The following is a 20,265-nucleotide window of genomic DNA, read 5'->3' on the forward strand; positions in this document are numbered from 1 at the left end:
AATAGACCCGCTCATACACGAACATACTCAGAGCTTTAGACAGCTCATCAGACGGAACCGTTAGGCAGTGCATTGGAGGCAGATTCCGCGCACTCTAGCACCATCCACAATTGGCTGCATTGTGCACGAGGAGCATCCAGTGACCCTATCTACATGTACTGTGTAGGGCTGTTTCTCCGTCTCATTAGCTGAATCCCACCATGTGGTACTTTGTGGTACTGGTGAGCTATAAATTCTCGGCAGTTCATAGGCTATTGTGTTTCCAAGACACGGAGATTATGGACTTTTAGTCGTGTCGAGCCGTGGACGAGGCGGAGAATTTACCCTGGCGGCCGTTGAAGGCGTGGCGCTTGCTGTCGTTTCTGTGCAGACTTGTCTCTCCCACATGCCAGCCTCCAGCTCTTTCGCAGCAGTTCTTGCAGGCAGCGATTGGGATTGGATACAGAGTGCGAAGCTCGCTGCGGTGCCTTGCTTTGAATTTTCCGCATACTGCAGCTAACAGTCAAGCTTAGATTGACTGGTCGTTCGACTGGCGGACGGGCGGCTGATCAGCGCCCGTCCTCACTCCCCTGGCTCGTCTCAAGCCATCCAACTTCGAACCTGCATCCACCGGCATGACCCTTTCCACCATCCCCGGCAATTCAACATGGCGATTCGCGGACTTGATCTTTTGCACTGTTGAACTGATAACCCACGCGTATGCAGCTTCCTCCTCGACCATCCGCTTTCGTACCGTACTGCATTTCTGCCACTGTGCTTTTTCGCGGACCACGAGGCTTCGGTTCAAAGCCAGAGATGTCTTCGCGACCCTTTCAAGCTTGAGCTTGCGCATAGGATTAAAAGGATATTTGCCCAAATTTCGCGTATCCAAGAACAGCGGCTCCGATTGGTGGACCCCGTAGACCTTTCCCTGTCCCCCTGTTCGTTCCCTGCGAGCCTGCGCTGTTCCGCGATTGTGCATGCACCTGCGCTCCTGGGCTCGACACCTCGACACGCCTCAGCCGCATCTTCCACAGCACTGCCAATGTGAGGCATGGACTTTCGCAGCGATGTTGCACATTCATACGAAGACTCTTACGACCACAATTTGACCTCTGAGGCCGTCACCAGTCCCCCACAGGCCGGCTTCGCGCAATTGTCAACCCTGTCCTCCCTCCCCGCGACGCCGTCGGAGTCAGTCCAGGTCATCTCCTCGCTGATTGAGTCTCTGAGCAAGATATCTGCATCGACCTATGTCAGACAAGACGCCGTCCCAGAGACAAATATCGAGATCTCCACAGACGCATACAGTCGCTCCCCCTCGCCCGAACCACCCGATCCGGATGATCTGGATAGAGAGCAGAACGACCCACCCATCACCGATGAAAGCAGCGAGGGAGAGCCCGCCGCTCCGCCGGTGATCAAGTACGCAAGAAGACCGCCGCCACTCTCTAAGCGGTCGAGTCGATCGTTCATCCGCTCACTGAGCATGTCGTCGCAGCCTACTCTAGGCCCCCAAGAGTCTATTCACAGTCTGAAGTCGCGTGCGGCGTCTGTACACAGTCTGAAGTCTCGTGCCGAGTCCGATGGTGTGGGACTACCAAGCATTGACAGGCGTAACCGCTCGAGCGCCGGCTCTTCCTTTTCATTTGTCAGTGGTTTGAGTTCCACACTCAGGAGGCAGACCGCCGAATCTGTTTATGAAATGGCGACCAGTCGGCCCATCCCTCCAAGGCGTGTTTCGTCGGACAGGCGACGGAAGGCCGAATCCCTCTACAGCATCGAACAGGAGAAGGAAAACAAATGGCCTACTCGGTCTCCGTCTGTTGATGGCTACTCAAGCAGCAGTACCCCTCTCGACCAAAGCCTGAACGATGGTACCACTATCGCTGCTTTGCGACTGAGTAGAGGTGACCTGGGTTCTCACTTGATTCCATCTCGGCGGTCATCACTGCGGCGCAGCGTTACCGGGATGTCGGATGCGTCTCAGGACCAACAAAACCGATATTCCTTCTCAGGCCGTGACCTAAAAGAACTCAACATCGATGCCGAGCTAATCGAAGGGGACAATTCAACAGTGCGACGAATCCGGGAACTCCAGGAAGCTCGGGAGAAGAGGCAGAAGGAATGGCGACACGAAGCACGCAAATCAGAACGAGCCTCAAAGAGACATACGATTGCTACGCCCAAGCTTTCTTCACGACGATCCAGCCCATATCAGAGCTCCAGACTTTCTGTCACAGAGGTGGTAGTCGAATCACCCGAAGTCGAAAGCCCGCGCGACTTAACCGCGACTGTTACTCCTACAGATTTGGCCGGTATGCCTGATTTTTTGACAAAGCCTCCAAAGGAGCCTCCCAGCCCGCCTATTGATGCGAGGCCTTCCATGTCCAACCCACCGAGCGCAGCTCCATCCCGGGGCAACAGCTTGTATCAGAATGCGGGGCCGCACACCCAAAGGAATTCTGCTGGGTTCACGACTAAACAAGACCCGGCTTTGGCAGAGATGAAGTCCATCACAGAAGAGGTCGAGGCGTTCCTCGGAGCGCCGCGCTTTACGCAAAAGATCCGCCACCCGCGGACCGGCCGAACGATTGCGTTTTCAGAGGTTGGAGATCCCAATGGCTTCGTCGTTTTTTGCTGTGTGGGAATGGGGTTGACCCGATACCTAACGGCCTTCTACGATGAACTCGCAAGGACTCTACGCTTGAGGCTGATCACTCCGGACAGACCTGGAGTAGGGGCAAGCTCACCGCTGTCCGAGTCTCAATGCACACCACTGAATTGGGTCGATGATGTTGCCGTCCTCTGCAACTCGCTGGAGATCACCAGATTTTCTCTGCTTGCGCACTCGGCGGGTGCAATTTACGCACTGGCGACCGCTTTGAAGATGCCCCAATATTTACGCGGGCGCATCCATCTGCTGGCACCCTGGATACCACCGTCGCAGATGCCAAAAGGAGCCGCCATAGGACCAGATTCCCAACCAGTTGCTAATCTACCTTTCACGCACAAAATCCTCAGCGTTCTACCCGCGCAAATACTCAAGGTCGCCAATTCGAGGTTCTTGACTGCCACTAGCGCGTCCGTGGACACGAAACCACTAAAGTCCAAGAAGAACAAGCAAATACAAATAGAGAGCCTAGAATTACATCTAGACTATGCCGACCGCGATCCAAACGAGGATAGCCCGTTCCGAGACAACATTCCCGAGTTCGAACCCGAACGGCCATCGACTGGGACGCCGAATCGAGCACGTGGCATGTCCTGTTATCAAGCCAACAACGAATCGCTCAGAATGCAGGGAGCAGCAGCGACAAGTCCAAAGTCGGAATCTCGCCGACAAACTTTCTCCGCTGCGAAGTCACCCATCGCGACGACTCGGCCGATGTCTCCCCGCTTAAGCCCAGAGGCACGTCAAGCACTTTACAATCAGACCCTCACCCACCGTATCTGGACACTAGCCACTCAAAACGCAAACCCTGCCACGGACCTGGTCGTGTGTCTTGAACGCCGTCGGCCTATTGGATTCCGATATCCTGAGGTGACCAGATCAGTTGTTATTCACCACGGCGCCAAGGACTCGCGGGTACCCCTGGACAACGTACGGTGGTTGCGCAGTGTCATGAAACGATGTGAGTTGAAGGTCCTAGATGATGAGGGGCATGGCCTCATGGCGAGCGCTTCAGCGATGGCGTCCGTCCTCGGGGAGATCGCGAAGGAGTGGGAAGAATGGGAGAGGATCGCACAAAACAAAGAAAAGAGGAAGCGAAGTGATGCTGCGTCTACCTTCTCGAGAGGGAGGTCCTTCCACAGTAGATTTGTGGATGCCTCGTACCGGGAATCTGCATCCCGTGATTCATGAGGACGTGAGGCTCAAGGGTAGATGCGGGCCTCTATGATGTTGGATAGGCGTGCGGTCCTCATATAATTCGAGGCCGCACGAAGCGCATAATGAGCAGCGGAACTGTATATATGGTCCTGAGCGAGAAAGATAGCTAACTCAGAATAATACTGTTGGTAATGCAGCTTCGTTGGGTCTATTCTGTCTTGACAGCTAAGCACGTCTGGACGGGATCAAGGAATGAAGATACAGTACGGAGTAGCGCCTGCTGGTTACCAGGAAGGCATCACCGACCATGTTCCAATCCGTCAGCGGGATACTTACCTCAGTATTGTTCTGAATCATCCAGGATCCGAGCAGCTGACAAGGACTCATAGTGGATGGCTGAGCCTGGTCCTTCCTCCCTCAGCATCATCTCCCTCGCGTTCGATCGTTTCCGCTCCGCACGAAGAATCTCGCGCAAACCCCACATCCTCGTACAAGAAGAACACTCGCACCCCGAACCACGGGCGTTTCGTAGCGAAGCCTCGCTCGCTTGTTGAAAGTACCTGCTCCTTGAACCTTGACACATGCTTGACAGCAGCTGCTGGCGTATCTATATGCTTTCTCTCGGTCTACGCTTCAATCACCGCTTACAGCACGTACGATGAGCAAGATACCTGATGCGTGGGAGGACGAATGGTCCGCAGCTGCCGACGACGTACGTTCCATTCCTCTCGCAGTCGCCTTGCTGACTCCTCTAGAGCAAGCTCGCTCCTGCCGAGTCCGCAGAACCAAGGAAAGTCTCGTCCAAGGTGACAAAGGCGCAGCGAAGGGCGCAGCAGGCTGAGTTCAATCGTCAACTGTGGGCCGAGGCGTATGGCTTTCCGATTGTTGGTTCTGTCCTGATCTAGGCCACTAACACCGAGATATGCTTTTCATAGTGAGGGTCCGAAAGAGGCCAATTACTTTCTCGAGTCTCGCAATGTCGTCCCCCTCCGGTCCGAGTACAAGGCACCGCCAGTCCTCTTGTCGAGAAAAGGTCCAACGATCCAATCCCGGTCACCACGCCCACCTACAGCCGGCATTCAGGACTTGAGCCTGAGCAATGACAAAACCACTCCTGGCCAAGAGTCCTCTGAGGACGAAGACGATCTCAAAGCTCGCGAACCCACCCTTGCCGAGAGGCAGGCGCAAGCAGCCAAGGAGCGAGAGGAGAAACAAAAGAGATATGAGGAGCGCAGGAAAGAATTGTTCGGCTCCACGACCAGCGGCGCCACGTCTTCATTCCAACCACAAGGTCATAACAGGTCAGGGAAGTCTAGTCCGGCGAGCCTGACGCCGCCGGGCTCGAGGTCGGCCACACCAAATCGTGCTCGGGGAGCCAGGGGTGGACGTCGTGGTGGAGCTGTGGGGGATCACGCCGCAAATTCTCGAAATCAACCACGAGTTGAATCTCAGCAGCGTGAATTATACGATCCTTCCTACGGCCCGAAACCGGATTCAAGTTACATTCAGCGCCGAGAGCGAGATAGTGGCGGCCCAACGTCTAATCATGCTCCAGGACTGCCTCAGGCGCATGTACAGCAACCTGTTCGAGCCCCAAAAGGACCGGATGGTAGTGGTCGAGGAGGGTTTGGTTTCGTCAGGACCCTGACTCCCGTGCAAGCCGCAACGCATAATGGCGGAAACTTAGAACCCGTCAATGCTGAAGCCTCATTCCCTAATGGAACCCGCGTCATGTCCTGAGCATTGGACTCGATGACGTTGTGAGGATGTCGCCACCACCCTTGGTACGGCTGTTACCACGTGTCTATCTGCTCAGACATCCCGTGGAACAAAGGTACTCGAATCTAGAAGACCATGCAAGGCCCACATCAGCCACTGGACTATTTGGGCTTGTCCATGATCCTCAGGCGGCGTGGACCGACGAAGTCCATGTGACACCAAAGAAACGAGGGCTAGACGTCACCATCATGAATGCGATGGATGCCTCCATTTCGGAACCAGTTAGTGCAAGGCACCTCGACTGGAGCAGCTCAACGTGTGTTGCAGCGACTGCCATTACTCGGGCGACGACGGCACCATCGTGACAGATTCTTCATTACTGACCCTCAATACGTCAGAAACTAGCCGTTCGCCCCATGACTGGGAGTCTATTCCGTCCCGGTCTGTCCGGCTCCGGCCCCAACAGCAGCAGCGTCAGAGTTCTCAAGAGCCAGACAATATCAGGGTAGCTCCAAATTCCGTTCTACCTTCGACCAAGCACTTTAACATGGCTTGATACTTCGGTCCTTTTCGACCGACGGGGACACCATAGCCAGGATACGAGCACGAAGAACGATGTGCAGGTGCAGGCCGAGCAAGAGAAGAGAAGCAGAGAGCCTACCTGAACAAACAGTCCAGCATCTTTAGCAACAGGAAGTCCTATTGCCATTGGGCAGAGCTTTATGAGGGCCATTACGCACCTCACCACCTCGCAAATATCTCACCGAGTGCCTCGGACCAGTGGCTGCCCCAAAAGATACCCTCGTGTAGCTCCGCTAGAAACCGAACTCGGATCTAGGCCTTCATGGCAGATCAGACAAAGTGTCTCAGCAACTGCTATCACTGCGCCGATTCAAAGCGATTGAACTTTTCAAACACAAGAGACACGATCTCTTCCCACTTTCCACAGGTTGCCCTAATCGAGCTTCAGCAATGGGTGCGTGGAGAGAAGGGTGTTCGGAGACGGGTGCTACGCTCGGCACAAACTGTCCAATCCTGCTCGATTCGGCACTCGTACAAGCCGTAATGTCAATCCGGTCTCTTGGTAAGCTTATCGTGATTGGTACCCGAGGGTCTCCTCCTACGTCGGTGCGGTCCGATTGCATTTCCTACCTCTCAATAGGCCTAAATGCGTGACACAATACTCAGGGCATGTCGGGCCGCAGAGGTTGTGCTACATGAAGGCTAGGAAGTCTCTGACCGATATGGTCGCGTTTTTCCACGGGCGAGGGCGGAGACTACCCTGAAACGTCGAGGATCCATCGCCGTGGCAGAAGCAATTCCTGCATTTGCTGCTCAGCAGACTCATTGAGGAGATGTTCAGGGTGGGATGTAATAGAGATCAACACCGTATCTAGGCGTGACCTGCCTACGGAGCCGGTGAATCAAGTAGCGGATGCAGCAGCCTACGCCCCAGGGCGGGCCAGACGACGTGGCATGCCTGCAGTCTCTCCGCTTGAGCTGGGCTTGCATTGACTGCGCCGTGCGCAGAACTAGGCGCTGTCAAGCCCTATCAGCAGACCAGAGCACAGTCCTGTGACAGGGCATTACGGTCGTCTCCACGCTTTCTCGGCCGCGAGACCCGTCTGGATTTGCTGGAAGTGCGATCGACTCCACGCTGAGGACTTCCAGGATGGATTTGAGCTCGCACCCTGTCCACAACGTGGTGCGTTTACACGAAGCCATTTGCAAATTCTGTCACACGACAGGAGCCGACAGTTGCGGCCTGAAGGTTACACCCCACGACCACGGTCACCTCAGAGCTATATAAGACGTCCTTTTCCTGTTCTTGGTGCTGCTCATTCACCACAAACCTGTTATCTCATCCACCGGCCTCAACTCAGCTTTCCAAATCACTCAGCAAACAAACCCCGATACAAAACAAACTTCCAACCCTTTCAGAATGGAGCCTCACTGCAGCACCTGTGGCCACGGCCCTTCTGGATGTAGCGGCTGCACTTGCTGCACGGTCAGTACCTTGAACAGCACGCAATCCCATCCACTGACTTGGAGACATGCAGCACTGAGAGACAAGCGACAATTGATAGATATCAGTGGCTGCCGATGGCGGATGTGAAATATCAGGAGAGTCGCGAGCGCAAGGAGAGTTGCGGGAGCCGCGGCTGCTGGCCGGTCGTCCAGAACAGTCAATGCCATCTTGCGCGGTGTCAAATCAATATGGCAAGAAGAAACCCCCTAGCTAGCTACTGTTAGCCTGGTCTTCAGACCTACCAACACTCATTCACCATACTTGTTTGATTTCTGACCGTTCTGCGGCCGAGCCCGCTCAATGCTTTTTGTGTTTCGCCAAGCATCACAATGGACCCAGAAACCCACGTGTTGTGTTGTGGTCTCACGCTGTGCCTGTGCTTGTGCTAGGGTACACTCGCCAACTCGCCAACTCACCTGCACGCATCCGTTGCCATGTACGTGATCTGTCCGACTGTCCCGAAGCAGGTATGCGATGTACTGGTGGTTCCCGTCACGCGAAACAAGCCAGGCTTTCTTTCTTTCCCTCTTGGCTCCCACTGCAGTGGACTTGCACCTCGAGATGATTGAGTACACATCACCGCACCGCACCGCGCCCTTCAACCCACCAGTGCATGACCCCCTCATGTTCGCCACATAACCGTCCTCGCTCTCGCACAGACTGCGATGCCCCTCTCTTGCCCCCGCACGTCACTGTGGTTATGAATGTATTCAATGGTTCCAGCCATCCACGCGACGCGACCGCCAGAGGCTGGACATGCGTGTCCGATGGGTGGCCACCGTGACTGGCCGGTTCGAGTGGACGGGGTGTTCTCGCCATGGCAGATCCTGCATATCTCCTTCTCTTGCCCTCGCACGTCTCTGTGGTTACGGCAACGGATTCGATGTTTCCCAGCCATCCATCCATCCATCCACTCGACGCGATTGCCAGAGGCGGGACGTCTTCGAGCGGACCCGGTGGCTGCCGGTTCGAGGAGACTGCATCGTTCGGCGCGGGATACGGGGACGGTTGGACTATGACGATGGGATCGTCGAGGGTATTGTGGAAACCGGATGGAAATGGGCCCTGGCAGAGGGATCGAGCGAGTGAGCAAGCGAGTGGCCGGAGAGGCCAGCGATCGAGTTGGAGCGAGGCGGTCCATGAGGAAAGGTCGGGTCAGGTCGTATCAGCATGAGGGCGTGGGAACAGCGGGCGCTCTGCTTCTCGTCTGAGTCTGGCTCTGGCTCTGGCTCTGGCTTTGGTTCTGGCTCTGGGTCTGGGTCTGGCTGTGGATCATTCACAGCTCATGTTATCTCATGCCACCACCTCTTTGGTACGGATTCTTCGAGAAGTGGTCGTCGTCTTGGTGTGCGTTTGTCGCACGTTTGAGGTCGGGTCTCTGTCTCGGTCAGGTACGCCTCTTTCTAGGCTAGCGAAAAGATGAGTCCCAATTTGTCGCCCAGGTAGATTGGGTGCCCCGTCAGAGGTGGAACTAGGGCATCTCGTCAAGGTGATATTGAGGCACAGTGTTATTGTGGTGTCGTCAGATCGTGGGATCTTCGTCCCTCTTTTCTTCGCATCAACGAACCAGCCGACCGAGGAACCAGGCTCAACCACCGGGAGCGCCTTCCAGAAAGCTGCACCGCTGTGCTGCCCTGCGCTGCGAGAAGGGGTGTTACTCTTCTCCTGAGTGCATGTAAGTCTCATGAAGAGTCAACTCCACAGCTCAGGCAGGCAGATTGTTTCTGGGGGTCGCGATGGAAACATGGAGTTTATGGTGCCTCTTCCCGGTGCCCTGAACCACCAGGAACACGAGAGCACGACCAGAAGACATTAAGCAAAGGGTTCTGACCCCTAAACTGATCATTGCGTCAACTTGGGTCGGTCGCTTGTGGTGCATGTGTGTCTTGTGAGGAAGGCAAGAGCGACGAGGTGCGTACAATCGTTCGCAACGTGGTGGCCACCAAGATCTCTTGCATGGGCTTCTGGGAGGGAGCGGCTCGCCTGGTCATACCGCTACGTGGAGAGTAGCATCAAGTGGTGAGAGAGAGTAGGGCCTGCGAGAGCTAGAACTGACCGGTCCTATTCTTGTACGACAAACCCTCCTAAGCAGCGTCCGTTGACTGATCAGTGATCACGTCGGCCAGCCAGAGAATGCACATCGACTGTGTTCGAATGTTCGAAGTCGAGGAGGCTTGGGAATTGTGTCGTTGTTCATATCATCTCACAGTATGTCCTGCCTGACTCCTCTGCGTCTTCAATGCATGCAGCCAGATGAAGAGATCCATCCGACTGATGACTCTCAACCTCGCACGAGACCCGTGGTTACTACCTGCGTAGCCTCCGTGGGACAGGATAGGACACTGTACAATAGGTAGAAGGACGTGACAGCCACCGCCTGCTCTGCGGTTTCGTTAACATGTTGTGCCGTACGTGATCTCATGATTCCATCCTCAGTACTGGTCCTGGTGCCGATAACTGTAATTATACAGCGACCCGAGGAGGAGAAAGGAGTCGAGTTGTCGTGATGTGATCTGGTATCATATGACAGACCCGGAAGAACACAGCATGGTGAAATACCGTACGGAGTACGTAGCGAACAGAAAGACGAGGCGTGTCCTCACTCTTTCTACTACAGTCTTCTCAATGGGAAAATCAACTCATCAATATCAGCATCAGCGGCGTCGTCATGGACCTCAGAGCTGTTTTCTTCCATTGAGATGCGTGGACGTTCTCCCAGTGAACTTGTGATTGCCTGTTTGGGATAGTCTGCTAAGGTCCTCACTTAAGGTCCTCAATTTCCGGGGTTCGAGGACCCCCTGCGAGGGGGCAGATGGGAAAGCGCGAAGCCTCGCACGAACGCAGGGACGCAGGTCCAAAGATTCAATAGGTGAGCTGAGTTTGGTTGTGCCGAAGCTGACTCATAGAGAGGATGAGAGTGAGGTATGTGGCCGGTAGGAAGGTAGGTAGGGTAGACAGATAGGTCGGGAGGTACTGTAGGTGGATAGGGAGGCTGCGGAACAAGCAGAAGAATGAAAGTCTTTTGTACGGGCAGCAAAATCATGAGTTTACAGTACCAGGTGCCTTTGTTCGTTTACGCTGGGTGTCTTGTCTCGTTTTCCCTCGGACAGTCCAGTCGTATCGAGGTTCCTGGTCAATACTAGTATGCTTCAAGTGTAGATATCAACACAGTACTGTATTCTCGAGGGTACGGAAAGATCCAGCCAGCGGCTTGCTGGGTCATTTTTGCCCTGATAGGGTACAGTATCTGGCGTCGGGTTCAACCCTTCGCAGCTCGTCTGCCCATGGAGTGCGTGTCGAGGCGAGGCGAGTCCGGTCACGAAAGCCTTCCTTTAGTATGACACTTCAGCCTCTGCTCATGGGGTAGATGCTCCCGCTTTGATACAATGGTACGGGCACCCGATAGAGTCAGCTCAAACAGCCACCCATTTGACCATATCTCAGTGTCATTGTCGATCACTATGCTGTCTGTACGACTGGCACGTATGTCATGTACATTACAAATGACGGTCTCACTGTCTCTCACCGTCACATTCGTCGCAGAGCGATTCTCTGTAAGCCGTCGTCAAAGGAAGCCTCCACTCCTCGTCAAGACACCTCCTGGCCCATTTGCACACCACCAGGATTATGCACTGCCTCCTCCTCGGGCAGTCGACCCCAGACGTCCCCTCCGAGTCCAAAGCCTTCCTGGGCGACGACCTTCCTGGCGTAATGGATTTCCACCATGGGCTTGACCGCGTCTTTGGCACACCAGCCGTCCTCGCCCACGCCTCTGTACACGCCGTGATATGAATTCTCGTCGCTCACGGTCCGTCGCACATGATCATCCGCCTCAATGGCGTCGACCCACTGTCTCCACCGCGTCCCGACCTCGGGGCGCGGAAAGTGCCTGTAATAGCTCAACACGCGGGACAGGCGGAGGATCCACGGCGCAAAGATCACGTCGACATAACCGATTTCGTTTCCGAGGAAGAAAGGTCCAGTGGCATGACTGGCGTTGACCAGTGCCGTGATGTTCTTCTGCAACGTCGCGATGAGCATGCTGTGCTGCGCAGTGGTCGCCGCAGCCGCGATCTGCGCGTCGGCGCCACCACCACCGTCGAGATGCATCCCGTCCATCCCCATCGGTTGTTCACCGTTCGGCGACGGCGGCGGGGTGAGCAACAAGCTGTAGAAGCTCGGCAGGATTTTGCGGTTGATGTGGTCTGTCCACAGCCGACAATGCGCGCGGAGTTGTGGGTTGCCCAAAGGCAGCAGAGGAAGTCCCATGGCAAGATCTTCCAAGTATTCCAGCACCACGCCACTTTCCCATACGCCCCAGTTGCCGTGTCTGATCGAAGGGATGTTCCCCTCAGGGTTCACCTCGAGCATTTCTGGAGGCCGGTAGGAGTCCACGTTCGCAGGCATGATCTCGACCATCTGATAGGGGATGCCTTTGACTTCTAGGGCCATCCAGATCCGCTGCGCAAAGGGGCAGAAACTGTTGGCAAACAACGTGATCTTTGTCGGTGCTGGGGCGGCGTGAGAGCGGACGGTAAAGTAGGCCATGCCCGAAGCACGGAAAGAAGGTGATACGGACTCCTTGGCTGCAGTGACTTGATCGGCCGGGTTCGCGTTGGCAATGGGAATTTTCTGTGACGAAAATTAGCTCAGACAGAGAGCTGTGGTCAGTGAGGTGGACATACGCTCAAGCGCTTCTTCTCCTTTTCCTCCTTCAACATCCATCTTTGCACGCTGTTTTTCTTGATTCGGTCACTTTCCTCTAGAGAATGCTTGTGATTCAGGTCATAGCCCAGACTGGGATCCAGAACCGACTGGTCGATGTCATCGTCGGCGTCGCCATTAGCATTGCTGTCTCGTTTGTTATTGTCTTTGACAGCGCCTCCTCCTGGATTGCCACGAACGCGTTGGATGGTGTACCAGCGCTTGCCGTCGGCACCAGGGTGACCTTGTGGCAGTGGCCGCGGAAGCTCCAGCAAGCCAAAGTTCGGATCACTGGAGTTGTTGTTGGATGGCGCGACAGTGCCGATCAGACCACCTCCAAGCGCGCCGAGAGTTCCACCCAGGCCATGGTTGCCGTCTTCCATGACGATGTTGAGCGCGCTGCTGTCTGCAGATCCATAGCCGGCGTTGGTCATGTCGTGAGTCATGGCACCATTAGTGTTGAGGTCGATATCAGCACCATTGGCGTTGCCTTCCAAGCCCATCTTTCTCGCTTCTTCGGAGCTGAAGTACTCGGTGATTTTGATCTTGACATCACATAAATCTCGCTCGCGAGCAGTACGCTTGCGCTTCTTCTTGTTCGGATCGTCGCTCTTGGGCGTGCCGCTAGGTCGGCCCTTCAGTCGGCAGTCCCAGTAGTGACTAACGAAAGCCTTCCGCTTGTACTTCTGGGTCGAGCGGTGCGAGTAAACATTGTCGACATGCGGAAAGTACGTGAGAAACTCCTCTTCGGAGAGGACGAGGGTCTCATTGACGTTGAACAAATTTTCCCGCCATTCCTCAAGGTCTGGAGGGTTGGGAATCAGAGGGAAGGTGTCGCTGAAAGGATTGGCCGCTACAGCAGGATCCGTCTCAGCCTGGTCATTGTTGCCCGTCGCGGTGCCGTTGACTCCATCTTCTGCTGGGTCCGATCTAAAACGGGAGGCCCATGGGTCCGTTTGGACGATTCCTTGTGAAGTGGTGTAGACTTGAGACTGACTTGACTGTGACCGTGCAAGCGTAGGGGTGCCATTTGGGAAAGCGGATGACGAGTTTCTGAAGATGAAAGAATTTTGCTGTCCGGAGGGCGTGGAGTTAATTTCGTCTTGAACATTGTCCGTCTGTTGCTGGCTTGCCTGCGTCTGCGCGGCTTGTACCTGCGGGATGGAATTGACCGTGGCCATACTGCCGCTGCGGGAGGGTGTCTGCGACGACCTAGTCTGGACAGGACGCGGCTGCTGTGGGCTGCGCATTGTGGGAGTGGGGTTGGGATTGCCTGTCTTCCTCAGCATGTTACTTTGTCTTCTTGTCTGTACGTTCGGGGACCCGTTCGCGGTGTTCATGGGATAGGACTGGCTGTGATTGTCGTCGACAGTTTCCGCCGGCGCATAGCCTGCGTTGGGAGCATCGTCGGACGCGGAGGGCCCGTCATGCTCGTTGGCGAAGCCGTATTGCTGAACCGCCGCGGCGAACTGTTGAAGGCTGTGGGTGTTTGCTGCGTCCATTGCATCCACGCGCTTGCTAAACGGCGAGACCGCGAGAAGAGGAGGATGCTGCCGCTTTAGAGGAGAGGCGACTTGACTCGAGGAGGTGCGACTCCGTGGCGAGCTTTTACTTGTCACTAACGACTCACCCGTGACTCCGCATCGACTCCCCAAGAACATGGACTAATTATCCCCGTGCTCAACATGGAGATTTCTCGATGCTGATATTACTTATGACGGCTAGTTCTTTTTAAGCACTGCCAGATTCTATTCCAGGTGATGTTGGTCCTCTGATAGTCCGAAAGTCAGTGCTAGTGATCGTTGACCTGTGGGTCAGATGGCTGTCTGATCCTCCACTGACTGCAGCCTACAACCACCATGTGCTTGGCTCCGATCTCAACCCATCTTCTTGTCCTTTCTCTTGTCGTAAGCCTGCGTGTTCTTGAACGGCCATGCCGAAGTTCGCTTGTCAGCGCCTGTTCTCTTCGACAGCCTTGCCGTCGTGTCTCCAAAAATGACCGTCCACAGTCCCACACTTGCCATGATGCCATACCCGAGGGCGCCCAGCACAAATCCCGTCTGCTGGTAATTGACATAACTCGTGTAGCAATAGATGAAGCTCAGGCTGTGGAAGAAGGTCGTCACCAGCAATATCGGCCGGGCATAGGGCGCTTTCAAGTCGTTGTCTCCCAGGCTGACGGGTTCGCTTATGCCCGCCGTTAGGGGTATTGTGCCAGTGAAGAACATGATGATTGTCCCAACAGTCATCAAAGCACACCCGAGTGAGCGGCTCAAGTAGATTTCGACATCTGTGATTCGAAGCACGAGACGTCAGAGTCGCGTGCAGGAGAACAACAGCGGCATCATCAGGCACCAAGGGTCGGGTGGGTACCTCGCGTGGTCTTACCTGAAGTTTGATGTCCTTCCTCCGCCAGGGTCATTATCACAAGCTTGGGAAAGACAACCAGTGGCACGGCTTGCAGTCCGAGCCAGATCGCTGTGCCATACGTGTATGTATAGAAGACCTAGTCAGGTACTTAAGTCAGCCGTCACATGGATCGGATGCCGGTAGGCACCATGGTCGTGACTCACATCCATATTGTACAATGCAGGTATCTTTTGCAAACTACGCTGAATCGTGCTATAGCAGCCGACGCTCATAAACCTGTTGCACGAGATGCACGATGAGGAAGGCCTGGTAAGGTGTCGGGTGTGACGTCACTGGTGGTACTTGGTTGTACGCATAGAGGAGAGCAATAGGAAAAAAGACTGCATTGAGCAATCCTGCAAATACTTGTAGCAATTGTCCTCGGTGGAATAGATGCTGGCTAGACATGCTGACAGCTGCGAAATGTGAAGGGGGTGCTTCAACAGCACCTTTCATTCCTAGACCAATGCAACCCTTCATCCACTGGGTAACCCATCCGTCGCCATGGTTATGCCCCTTGGTCTCCTCTCCACGACCCAGAGCATATCACCGGAGAACCCAGCAGGGCCTGCCTAGACATGGAGCAGACCGAGTTCGTCGCGGACATACTATTGCCACAGCCGTTCAATCATAGACCTCTTACTGTGGTGACTTTTTGCTCATAACCGGGTTCGTAACTTTTCCGCCTCGCAAGCCGGCCATTTCGCTCTAGGAATTCTGGAATGCAGTAAAAGCTTTGTAAGTGTATCCGATGAAGGGCAGGCTCATTTCAGCATCCTGTTCAGGCGAGATCTGCTTGGCGTGTGCTCGGTGCACCGCGCTGTTATCCTCTTGTGGAATCTCGTCGATGGGGAAGTAGCTGACATCAATGTTCGACGACAATTTCGGTTCAAAGGGTGCTCGAATCTTGCGCAATTGGTCCCAGACGACACCACGGAAAAATGGGTGTTTCTTGATCTGTGATGCTCCGTCGTGAGCTCCACCTTCTTTGCCCAGCCGATCATTCGCATCACAGAGGAAGCTGCACCAGTTAGCACCATTCAGGCCATATAATGTGGTCGACTCACCTTCTGATCATGTCCTCGGCATCCCTACCCAGAACTAACTCATCCGGGAAATATAAGGACTCGCGCCAATTGACGATTTTGCGGTAGGTGTCATGTGTGTCCTCGGCGCAGAAAGGTGGCCAGCCCACCAAGCACTCGAACATGATCGCCCCGACAGACCACCAATCGCACAGATAGGTATAGCCTTGGCCGAGGAAGATTTCAGGGGCGATGTAATCTGGAGTTCCCACAGTCGAGTAGGCCATATGACGACGTGATTTCCTCCAAGTGTTCACCAGTCCTCGATTGCTGACAGTCAAATTGATCTGTTCGTTCAATGCCATCGAGTTGCGGTTTCCTGACTTGCTATCAGTTCCGGCCTTCAGGAGCGCCTGATAGTATGAGTTCTCGTGCTGCTTGCGTCCGCCCGTGGAGAGACCGAAATCGGTCAACTTGATGTGTCCACCCCGGTCTAGGAGAATGTTGTCGGGTTTGATATCACTAGATGCAGTATTAGCATGGACCTGTTACAGCTGACACGCGGCTCTTACCGATGCAGGAAACCGAGTTTGTGCACGGCCTCGATGGCCATGACGATCTCAGCCATGTAGAACCGCGTAATGTCTTCGGAAAAGATCTCATACTTGATCAACATGGTCATCAAGTCACCGCCAGGTAAGAACTCCATCAGCATGTAGAGGTAGGTGTTGTCCTGGAATGAAGCATGCAGCTTGACGAGCCATGGGTTGTCTTTCGAATCAGCCAGAATATCACGCTCTGCTCGGACGTGCGCCAGTTGATCCTTCTTAAACATTTCCGACTTTATCAGAGACTTCAGCGCATAGATTTTGCCGTCGGTCTTGCGCTGTACCAGCTTGACTTCTCCAAATGCTCCTTTCCCAATGACCTTGATGGTTGTAAAGTTTGAAGGGACCTCCCTTGTCCGAATGAAGCGCAGGAAGCGTGCCTCTTTCTGTGCAAGGGTGTTCATTTCCTTTTGCTTTTCCAGATCACTGATGCTCGGATTCTTCAGTATCGCCTCCAGCTCTTTTGCGCGACTATTCCGGTCACGTGCTCGCTCAATGTTCTCCTGGAAAAAGCTGTTGACCAACTGCTTCGCGGCAGTGCCTCGCTTGACAACGTTGTCTGAATATCTGCGCGGGTTCGGCTGCTCCTCCTCTTCTGGTTTCGGCGACGGTCTGGGCATTGGTGGAGCTAGGTGGCCCTGGTAAGGATTCTGTGCTTGTCTTGCTTCACCAGCCGTTCGAGGACGCGGCATTGCAGGTGACGGAGTGCGATTGACGTTACCACGTGGTGTGGCACTCAAGTCTTGGTTCGAAAATTGCTGTATTAGACCACTTGTTGCGTCGGTATTGGTGTTTCCGCCGTAGGGTCTAGAGTTAGCTTGGTATGCCGGTTGAGGAGACTGGAGGCCGGGTTGTCCTTGATACGCATATTGCTGCTGATACTGAGATTGCTGTGATTGAGGGGGGAATTGTTGATTCAGGAAGTAGCCAGTATTGGCCGTAGGATTGGGCGATAGTGCACCTCCGCCATACTCGTGCTGCTGAGTGCCATAGATCGGCTGAGGGAAAGTGGAGGGCGTCGTGGGATACATTCGAGCGTTGGCAGCGTCAAAGTTGTGTTGGTTGTCAAACTGAAAGTTCAGTCGTAGGCGGTTATTGTCGTGGTCCATGGTGACTCAGTGCAGGGGGTTTCTCTGCGACTGCGCGCTCACTGCAGCGTCAACAATGGTCGTGAATGTTGTCTCCGCAGCGACAGCGTCAGAAGGGTCGCGTTGAGTCGCTGTGTGCCTTTCTTGCACCGAGAAATGTGCAGAGAAATACCCTTGGTCGACAAGAGTCGGTGTACTGCCCCCCACCTTTCTCTCACTTGAAATGTCACTGACTTGCCCAACACTGGCTGTCTCTGCAAAGACTGCTGGCACGGGCACGGAGATGGGAGCGCAAAGCGGCCAGACGCCCTCGATATATACTGCCTGCAGTAACGCAAGTGCCAGACGGAGAATGCAGCAGGGGAGGAAGGAAGTGTTAGGGAAAGGGCATGGAAAAATAGGGTGCAAGTACAGCGGATCGGTAGCAGTTTACAGTTTGGAATTAGGGGCAGCTGACCAACTGGAGCCGCTCACTAACGTCAAGCTTAAAGGCACTCCCTTAACCTTGACTGGGGTGATCCATTGTCCCCTTCGTCCCAATGGCTTGCGGCTTTGCGCTCATCGCCAGGCACCCACATGCGATTGGTTCTCACCCTGCTACCCTGGGCGTGCCTGGGCTGACACAGATGGAAACACCATGTACGCGATGCATGCCATATGGCTGTTCGCGTGGTTACATCTCGCTTGGTCTTGTTCTACATTGCACCGCTTGACGGATGAGAAGAAGATCCCAAGGGTTGAAAGGTGCGCAGAGCACGGAACACATGTCAACGGGTCATGGACACGGAGGGAGCCACTCCAGTCGGTCAGGTAACCAGTGTCTCGGGGAGGAGTTTTTCGGGACACCTACCCGCACATTTGTCCCACGGTACCTATCGCCTCGGGCCAGGGGTTTTGGTGAAGCAGAAGAAGTCGCTTAGAAGGCTGTCAGAACACAAGGGTGGGGTTTCCTCTGACGCTGGTTGTTTGAGAAGTCGATTTGACTTGACTGTAGAGATGATCACGTGGCAGTCACAAGGACGCCAAGGGAGGCGGCGCGACAGCACAAGCTGGAGCACGAGACAGCCCCGGAGTGGAAGGTGCCCCGGGACCACTCAGAGGCCGCCGTCGGAGAAGCATATCCGATCGTCACTTTTTTCTGGTCGAACTCGTCCGCATGCACGTAACGCGCACTTCTCCAGCTTGACATCGAGCTGAGCCTGCTCTGCAAACCACCCGGCGTACCCTCATCGCCATGACGGACACCCAGACACCTCCCAAGCCTGAAGGCCTACCGGAGGGTATCAAGTATGAAGCGCCCAAACCTCCGCCGAAGCAGAATCCTGTCTTTCGAATGATGGGTCAGTCGGGTCGAGACTCGAGGTGTGGCCAGCATTGTTAACAAGCCACAGGGATGCCCAACTTTCGGATGAGACTGCCTTCGCGGAACTGGATGATATTTCTCACCATTGTCGGCTCCTGGACCGCAGCTGTCGTCTACGATAAGCGGGAGAAGAAGAAGGCTCAAAAGAAGTGGTGCGACCTGGTCGCACATGTCGCCCAACAGCCTCTGCCTGTTAATCAGATGCCACGCAAGTTGACCGTCTTCATTTCCGCACCTCCAGGCGATGGCATCAGACCGTCCCGGCAATACTTCAAAGACTACGTAAAGCCGGTGTTGGTGGCTGCCGCGATGGATTACGACGTGATCGAAGGCCGAAAAGAAGGAGACGTGCGATACGGCACAGCAGAGCAGATCCGAAGACTGCGGCGGAAACGCGGCGAGAAAGGTGCCGATGCGTTGGAGCCAGAGATGGACGCTGAAGCTGCGATCGATATGGTGCGGGAGAAAATGCAAATCCTGCCCGAGTCTGGTGTCCGCGGAGACCTTGTCCTGGGCAGACACACATGGAAGGAGTACATTAGAGGGCTGCATGAAGGCTGGCTCGGGCCTATCACCGAACCTCCCCCTCCGCCCTCAGAAGTCGATGCCTCACCCATACATCCGCCCACCAAAGCTCGAACAGACGATCCCGCCTCAACAACCGAGAACTCCGACGTGGCAAACCCCGAATCAGAAAAGACACCAGAAGAAGAGAAGAAAGCGGAGGAGAAGAAGAAACCATACCCTCCGCCATCATACCTCCCCATTGATAAATACTCCTCCGCCACCCCGTCTGCAAATACACCCAGTATCTTCGAACCCTCCCAACCCATCCATCAACAACACCTCCTCGGCTTCCTCAAGACTCCGCAAAGAATCTACAACTTTCTCACCCGTCGACATCTCGCCGACCGGATTGGACGGGAAACCGCAGCCATCGTCCTGGCCGCCGGCCGGCCGTACGAACAAGGCTCTTCTTTCTCCTCCTTCTCAGATACTCCATCCGACATCGACCCCGTAGCCACGAGAGCTCCCGAATCAGATGCTTCGCCGACATCGTCCTCCCCACTCAGCCAGAGCCAGGTCTTCTGGGAACAACAGTCCCTGCTCATCGATGAAGAGTCGAGATGGCACAAATCCGTCCGTAAGCCGCGGAAAGAAGACGACACGTCGGAACCCATCTGGACAGCCGACATCGTCATCGACGAGAGGATAGGTTCCCGCATGAGAAAGTTCGACCTGCAACCCGAAGAAGAAGCCCGAGCAAACAGGCTTGCCAGCGGAGTTGAGAAGCCGAATGTGCCCGACCCAGTGGATTTGAGGAAGGAGAAAGTCTTAATCGGGAATTTGGACGACGACTAGAGGCCGCTGTTCGAAGAGGCAAGGGCAACTCCACAACTCTCATGTGTAGCCGGCCGCCTGCGAAGCCTTGGGAAGTGGCAGGTCAGTGGGCGCTCGATCTATCCGTGCAACGTCCCTGCCCACGATGCGTCGAACCTATCCCTCAAC

At 54.9% G+C, this 20,265-nt stretch overlaps 6 protein-coding genes across 6 annotated transcripts; 3 read left to right on the forward strand and 3 right to left on the reverse strand.

Moving 5' to 3' along the window:
* Nucleotides 1-1,033: 1,033 nt before the first annotated feature.
* A1O7_06260 (uncharacterized protein) lies at nt 1,034-3,844 on the forward strand (the record flags this gene model as incomplete). The annotated part of the gene is made up of 1 exon (XM_007760263.1): nt 1,034-3,844. One exon carries the CDS (start codon nt 1,034-1,036, stop codon nt 3,842-3,844), a length of 2,811 nt encoding a protein of 936 aa, XP_007758453.1.
* A 625-nt stretch (nt 3,845-4,469) lies between these two features.
* A1O7_06261 (uncharacterized protein) lies at nt 4,470-5,551 on the forward strand (the record flags this gene model as incomplete). The annotated part of the gene is made up of 3 exons (XM_007760264.1): nt 4,470-4,523; nt 4,567-4,679; nt 4,747-5,551. 3 exons carry the CDS (start codon nt 4,470-4,472, stop codon nt 5,549-5,551), a joined length of 972 nt encoding a protein of 323 aa, XP_007758454.1.
* Nucleotides 5,552-11,147: 5,596 nt separating this feature from the next.
* A1O7_06262 (uncharacterized protein) lies at nt 11,148-13,765 on the reverse strand (the record flags this gene model as incomplete). The annotated part of the gene is made up of 2 exons (XM_007760265.1): nt 11,148-12,191; nt 12,245-13,765. 2 exons carry the CDS (start codon nt 13,763-13,765, stop codon nt 11,148-11,150), a joined length of 2,565 nt encoding a protein of 854 aa, XP_007758455.1.
* Nucleotides 13,766-14,140: 375 nt separating this feature from the next.
* A1O7_06263 (uncharacterized protein) lies at nt 14,141-14,842 on the reverse strand (the record flags this gene model as incomplete). The annotated part of the gene is made up of 3 exons (XM_007760266.1): nt 14,141-14,553; nt 14,652-14,769; nt 14,837-14,842. 3 exons carry the CDS (start codon nt 14,840-14,842, stop codon nt 14,141-14,143), a joined length of 537 nt encoding a protein of 178 aa, XP_007758456.1.
* A 538-nt stretch (nt 14,843-15,380) lies between these two features.
* A1O7_06264 (AGC/NDR/NDR protein kinase) lies at nt 15,381-17,414 on the reverse strand (the record flags this gene model as incomplete). Its single annotated transcript, XM_007760267.1, has 3 exons — nt 15,381-15,693; nt 15,740-16,219; nt 16,270-17,414. The coding sequence occupies 3 exons, from the start codon at nt 17,412-17,414 to the stop codon at nt 15,381-15,383; spliced, it is 1,938 nt and encodes a 645-aa protein (XP_007758457.1).
* A 1,213-nt stretch (nt 17,415-18,627) lies between these two features.
* On the forward strand, nt 18,628-20,118 carry A1O7_06265 (uncharacterized protein; the record flags this gene model as incomplete). Its single annotated transcript, XM_007760268.1, has 2 exons — nt 18,628-18,733; nt 18,785-20,118. 2 exons carry the CDS (start codon nt 18,628-18,630, stop codon nt 20,116-20,118), a joined length of 1,440 nt encoding a protein of 479 aa, XP_007758458.1.
* Between the last annotated feature and the right edge of the window lie 147 nt (nt 20,119-20,265).

Source organism: Cladophialophora yegresii (assembly GCF_000585515.1).
Source record: "Cladophialophora yegresii CBS 114405 chromosome Unknown aczIN-supercont1.4, whole genome shotgun sequence".
Classification (NCBI taxonomy): domain Eukaryota; kingdom Fungi; phylum Ascomycota; class Eurotiomycetes; order Chaetothyriales; family Herpotrichiellaceae; genus Cladophialophora; species Cladophialophora yegresii.